This window comes from Notolepis coatsorum (genome assembly GCF_963971535.1).
Source record: "Notolepis coatsorum genome assembly, chromosome: 6".
In the NCBI taxonomy this organism is placed as follows: Eukaryota; Metazoa; Chordata; class Actinopteri; order Aulopiformes; family Paralepididae; genus Notolepis; species Notolepis coatsorum.
The window spans coordinates 172,668,393-172,675,102 of record NC_140170.1 but is presented as its reverse complement, the minus strand read 5'-3'; the positions used below and the strand labels follow the sequence as shown (position 1 = coordinate 172,675,102).

The 6,710-nt window shown below is 43.4% G+C and overlaps 1 protein-coding gene across 1 annotated transcript in view; it reads right to left on the bottom strand.

The window, feature by feature from the left end:
- The window catches only part of LOC311230223 (autophagy-related protein 101-like), a 10,032-nt gene extending 5,772 nt beyond the window's left edge, over positions 1–4,260 (bottom strand). The window contains 2 exon segments of the mRNA XM_084316433.1: positions 3,376–3,900; positions 4,028–4,260. Coding sequence (XP_084172559.1) covers positions 3,376–3,627 — 252 coding nt within the window. The 5' untranslated portion in view covers positions 3,628–3,900; positions 4,028–4,260.
- Between the last annotated feature and the right edge of the window lie 2,450 nt (positions 4,261–6,710).

Genomic DNA, 6,710 nt, shown 5'->3' with positions numbered 1-6,710 from the left:
ACTCAAAAGCATCATTTTTCAGCCTCAGGATTTCAGGCTATTTTTGGATGGGCTCCGCCCATAAGCGCTTTGAGTGAAAGTCACCCACAGTCTGCGACTGGCAGACAGAGAGAGATAGAGGGGGAGAGGGAGGGAGGGAGGGAGAGGGAGAGGGACACGGAGCATAAAGTTATCTCTCCACTGCTTCCCCTGCACGGTCCAGGTTGTGTGTGTAAATGCGTGTGTTTGTGTTTCACACACTCCTGCACCGCGGTCCCTCTCTCTCTCTACCAGGGAGAAGCCCCGCGCTTCCCAGACAGAAGCTCCTCTCTCTCCCTCTCTATCCCTCGTTCTCTCTCTGCCTCGCTCTGTTTGAGGAAGTGAAGATATTTCCCCTCGCTCTGCTGTCGCTGTCAACCATAGAGGGGGCGTTAGTTATGCAAATCAGTACCCTATTCACGTCAGCAATACCGTCAAATCAGAACAGCTTAGTTGAGTGAGGGAAGATCTTGTGAACTCGAGACTAGACTGATGAGTCAATATGGTAATTAGAGACACAGACCCATTGATACTAACCCCTATTGCTATAAATCAATGCTAAATACAGGAAAAATCCATTTATAATGCATGTCCCCTTTAACACATTGAGTGCCACGGACACGTTTTGTCGTTAGTTCATGCCGACCTTTGAGTGCCCCCGACACTATATAGCGTTTGTTTGTCTTTTTTTTTATTTTTTTTGGCGATTTTAAATCATATTTCATCAATCGAGCCTCGGGTTAGTGTTGCAGACTGTCTCTGAGCTCAATTGGGAAGATACCGCCCCCTATCGTCTCTCCCTGTGTAACTGCACCCCATTACTTTACACTGACGAAGGGGGGGTGGCCAGTTTCCTCATTTTACTTTTCCCTCAAGGCCAACTGAAGAATCCATTGTGCTCGCCGGCCCGGAAAACGTGTGGATTATGTATTTACAGTACCCAACACTGTAATCAATAAGCGTGATCGATATTTGGAATGGCGATCAGGTTTTGGATAACATCTGATCTCAGGTAAGGAATTTATTTGACCAGTCTTAGTATAATCAGAGCTGTTTTCACAGAGATATAAGCGTTTGCCCTATGCGTGTGCGTCTGAGCGTGCGCGATCAGGAAATGAGAGAATCGATATTTAAGCCCGCCTCTATAGCGTGCATAAGTACACATATACTATCGATAATCTAGCGTTTATTTGAAAACGATTCATAAATAGGCCGAAAAATGACAACGTGTTTGTGTATGTCAGAATATTCCAGTAAATGCCTTTTATCACGGAATCTATATATTTTCCTTGAAAACGAGGGCTTTTCAAAATGCTATAAAACGGAAATGAACCGATTAAAAAAACAATCCGTTTCGACAATGTTGACTGCAAACAAGTCATTGATAAGCGACAGGCAGATTAGACACATAGCCACAATTTAAGACAGAGATTATGCGTTCACAACGCTATCATTGAAGTGGGTGGTGGCATTTAACCATGCTTTACCATGTTAATGGCCGGTAATCAAAGTGTTAAGTGTGGGGTCGCCAAAATATTTTAACCCCTGGATTATAGTTATTGTCACAAACTGAAGTGATGTGACAGGCCATGTGAGGACAGCTACAAGACAACTGGTCGTGGTCGTCTGAAAGACTTCTACACATCAACACACCCTGCTCTACAGCCAGGTGATTTAAATCAGTTTTTATGCTTGTGTAGGCCTGTAACTACAGCGCTGTCCATTTAGAATGTTACTGTATCACTGTCCATTTAGAATGTTACTGTATCACTGTCCATTTAGAATGTTACTGTATCACTGTCCATTTAGAATGTTACTGTATCACTGTCCATTTAGAATGTTACTACAGCACTGTACATTTATAATGTTACTGTAGCACTGTACATTTAGAATGTAACTAGTACTGTCCATTTAGAATGTTACTGTAGCGCTGTCCATTTAGAATGTTACTGTAGCGCTGTCCATTTAGAATGTTACTGTAGCGGCAGCGCTGTCCATTTAGAAAGACAGATGTTAGTTTTCTACTTCACATTGTAAAGGAAGGTACAGTTTGTAGGAAATGTATTGTACAACCTATAGAAGGTTTCAGGGGAATTGCATTGCTAACAGGGGGGGGTCACACTGACTGTGATGAATACATTACTCTCCCAAGAGAAAACGATTAATTTGGAATGAGAGAATCTGTTACCAATGCATTGTGTAATTTCAGTTGTCATACATTGGATTATACCTGTATCGCTGTACATAATAATACTACAACTCTGTACATACATCTGATAAGCACCATTAGCTCAGTAGTACTAATTTATATATTTTATATCCAGTTTAATCACCTGTACATTGTATATTACTGCACTTTACCGTTACATTTCCACTCTGGTTGGATGCCAAACCTTCCATCGCACTGTACTTGTGCTGTATGATATGACAATACATTTGAATCTAATCTAATCTTCTAATTTGATTTATTAAGGATGCGTCAGCCAAACTGGGTGTCATTGTCTGCAGCTGTTTGCCGTGTTGTCATGATGACATCATTTTTTATCCAAGTTGCTAAGAACATTTATATTGAGACACTAAAACCAAAGTTTTACGAAGCAGCAACGTTTACGGCTGGATATCGACTAACAACCAGAATTGATTTTATGGGTGTATTAGTTTTTGTTGAGTTTATCACAGGGATAATAACCCAAATCTAAATTACAATTTCGATCAGGAATAACAGCACATTAAGGTCAATAACCAAAACCACTCATGACCTGTTTATGTTGGAGATATGGGATTCTTGCGTTAGACTCTGTATGTACTTTGCAACAATAAAAACGCAATATGAACTCAATGTGACCATGGCATGAGTACCTGTTGCAGTTTTGATATAATATCAGTATGCTAGCTGATACAAAATCACATGTAGTCAATATAGAAGCTTTGCACACAATGAATGCCCATTTTTCTTCCATGTTGGGGGAGACAACGGTTGCCAGGTGTTGATATATGAAAGATATATATAAACAAAAATGTTATCAATAGGTGTTTTTATTACTGGGTCTTATAAACAAATCGCAGTGGAACAGTAATATCATGCTTTTCCTATGTGTTACGTGAACCCTGGCTGAACCACTGCACAGAAGTTAGGCAATTTATTTCAACGGTGGTTGGTTATAGTTACAGGCAGCCATGTTGGAAGAAACAGAACGTTACTACTGCAAAAGCTATTCAAAATGTGTATGTTGTCAATTTGAAGCCATCATCACTTGAATCAATTCACAACCACTACAACAGCAGTAGCCTATTTCAGGACACTGTGACCGTCCCAGGACAAAAAGAATCAACATCCAAAGCGCCACGTTGAATCACCTTGAAATCGCACACGGTCTTCCTGATGGATCTGTCCAGCTCGTCAGAGGAAACCCTGACAAAGGTGAAGTCCAGATAGTCGCAGTCGATGTCCTGAGTGCCCACGGTGCAGATGGAGTAGGTGCCCTCCTTCTTGTAGTGGAACTTCCCAGTGCTGCGATGCAGGAGGATGGTGTGCAGCAAGGCCAGCATGGCTTCATCCACCTGCCGAGCCTCCACCGTCACCTCCAGCACCTCAGACCGACAGTTCATGATGCTATCGTTGTACTATTACCGTGTTAGTGTTGTTAGACTACAAGTATTATTGTTAGATCTAGTGTTAGTATAGTTTCATTGTTACTTTAGATCTAGTGTTGTTAGAATAGTTGTATTATTGTGTTGTTATTATATGTTGTGATTTAGTGTTGATAGAATGGTATTATTATTGTGTTATATGATGTAGTGTTGTTATAATAGTCGTATCATTATATTATTATATTCGTGTTGTTGATGACGTGTCGCAGGGACGATAGGTGTTGATCAATCCTGGGGAGGAAGCATGAACCATGAAACACGGATCTTCTCTAAACATTAATAAAGGTTGTTTTTCGCAGCAGCTTGTAAATATGAGAAGTCACAACAACGTCGTCATATAACTCTAACATAACGTTACCCTGGTTTGTTATTGTTGTTCCAACAGTGACGACGACGAGCGCAGGTCAGCTGCTATTATTAGACTCCACGCTGTCGCGTTAGACTGCGTGTCGAAACAGTTGATGATGTTATGATGAATCTACACACAGATCACTCACTAAACTCACTTGACATTTTAAATCGCTGTTGTACCTCGCTGACGGTTATATTCAACGACGATGTTCGAGCAGAATTATAGAGCATCCGCCCGTGAGAGGGAGGAACCGTTTCCGTAAACAAACGTCTCCGGCGTGATTACCAAACCAAGCCGCATTTCTCGGTGACGCTCTCTGATTGGCCACTGACGCGTTTGCCCAATCCGTGACGAGCTGTGTCTTTGCCCATTTCCACGTCGAACTGCCTGGCGTTCTATCGTCACGCCTATAAGACAAACTCTAACCTTAACCAACTTCGAAGAGTCAGAGTGCCTAAGCGTAACCGTCGAAATAACTTGCCGTCACGCTCTAAGACAAACTCTAACCTTTAACCAACTTCGAAGAGTGCCTAAGCTTAACCAGTGTAGAAACAGGCGTCGGCCAATCAGAGAGCGTCTCCGAGAAATGCGGCTTGGTTTGGTAATCACGCACGTCGCCGCTGGTCAATCTATGGCAAGAGACGTGGCTCAAAGGCACGCATGCATTCGAGTAGGCCAGGGTATACAACATACTTGTTCACATGTCATTTTTCTTTCACTCTAAAGTACAGTTTATTCCCCCTCAAATATATATATTCTATTATTACTATATATACTCTACTATTTTTGTATCACAAACAGTGCTGTATATTTGTAGACCTCTTCCAATGTACAGTTTATATGTGAGAGAGCCCCGCCCCCCCCAACAGTGCTGTATATTTGTAGACCTCTTCCAATGTACAGTTTATGTATAAACTCTATTATTACTATATGCGAGAGAGCCCCCCCCCCCCTCCCCCTCATCCGCATGCGCACTCCAACAAATTGATTGATTGATTGATTGATTGATTGATTGAACATTTTATTAACAGATTGCAGAATGGGTACAATACAGTACAGCTCAATACACACAATTGTTAAGGGGATGCAGACCAGAGAAAGACTTTCGTCTTGTTTACATCAGGGTCCCCCATTTTCAACTCATCATATATGACATACATTGATTGATTGATTGATTGATTGATTGATTGATTGATTGATTGATTGATTGATTGATTGAAAACTTTATTAACAGATTGCAGAATGGGTACAGTACAGTACAGCTCAATACATACAATTGTTAAGGGGATGCAGACCAGAGAAAGACTTTCGTCTTGTTTACATCAGGGTCCCCCATTTTCAATTCATCGTAACATATATGACATACAGGAGGGGCGGAGCTGAGCGATCATGGAGTAGACGTGTTTTCACATGAGCTCCCTTCTACCGTGCTGAATATACGTTTCTCCCCATTAGTCTTTATTTTATTTTTATTTGTTTTTTATCTGTTTGCTAGGTCGTCGTGTTTAGTATACATTCATCAACTTTTTTCGACTTTCTACGATGGCGGGGGTGGAAACCAGAGCCATGAAAGAATTAGGCACGACACCGACACCGCCGAGCATGGCCGTACCGTCTCCCGCTGTCGGGGAGTTAAGCGAAGCTGTGCTCTTGGTCATGACCAAGCTACACGCAGACTCTGAGACACGCATCGCTGAAGCACAGAAGAAAGTACACGCAGACTCTGAGGCACGCATCGCTGAAGCACAGAAGCAAGTGCTGGCGGATTTCTGTATCAGCCTCCGTCGTGAGATATCAGAAGAAATACGGCTGGCGGTAGTCCCGCTGACAGACAAGATGGAGACGATTCACGCTGCCTCATCGGCTAATGCTAACGAACTAGCCATGCTAACGACGGAGGTATCATCACAATGTGAGAAGATGGCGGGTCTTGAATCCGCCCTGCTGGCTAGGCAGGCTGAAGTCAACAAACTACAGTCGGCGATGGAGGAGATGCAGTCCCGGGATAGACGCCACAACGTCAGGATTGTTGGAGTACCGGAGACCAGCGGTGAAGGCCGTCTCTCTGAGACCATGCCCGAACTGCTGCAGAAGATACTAGGGACGGACGTCCTCCCCTCGCCTCCTATCTGTGAGTCGGCCTATAGAGCGGGCAGGTTTTCTCCCGGCGTGAACAAAGAACCGAGGCCCATCATAGTCAAGCTGAACAGACTCCAACAGAGAGAAATCATCATGCGGTCGGCTCGTACCAGAAGGGGTACTCTGAGGTTTGGCGATCACAAAGTGGCCATTTTCGAGGACTTTACACCGGAGGTTCAAGCTCAGAGAGCCGAGTACAAGGTGGTCCTGACTAAGCTATGGAGACTAGGCCTGAGGCCCACGTTATTCGCTCCCGCGAAACTATCTGTGTTGGAGAAGGTCGGTGGTCAGCGTTTGTTTTGGTCGTTGGCTAAAGCGAAGGAATATCTCGCGAAGACACCCGAGTCTGTTGCTTGATATCTATGGAGGGTGAGTGACTTGGCGGTTTGGGCCTATATACATTGATTAGGTCGACTATTCACAAACACTTGCTGTCATGCCCAGACATGCTAACTGTCCTCTGCCCATCCAACTAGCGGGGCTTCCCAATGACTTCTGTTACTTGCTAAAGCTGACCTCATGGTCGTACTTGTGTATCGCCTCTTTGGAA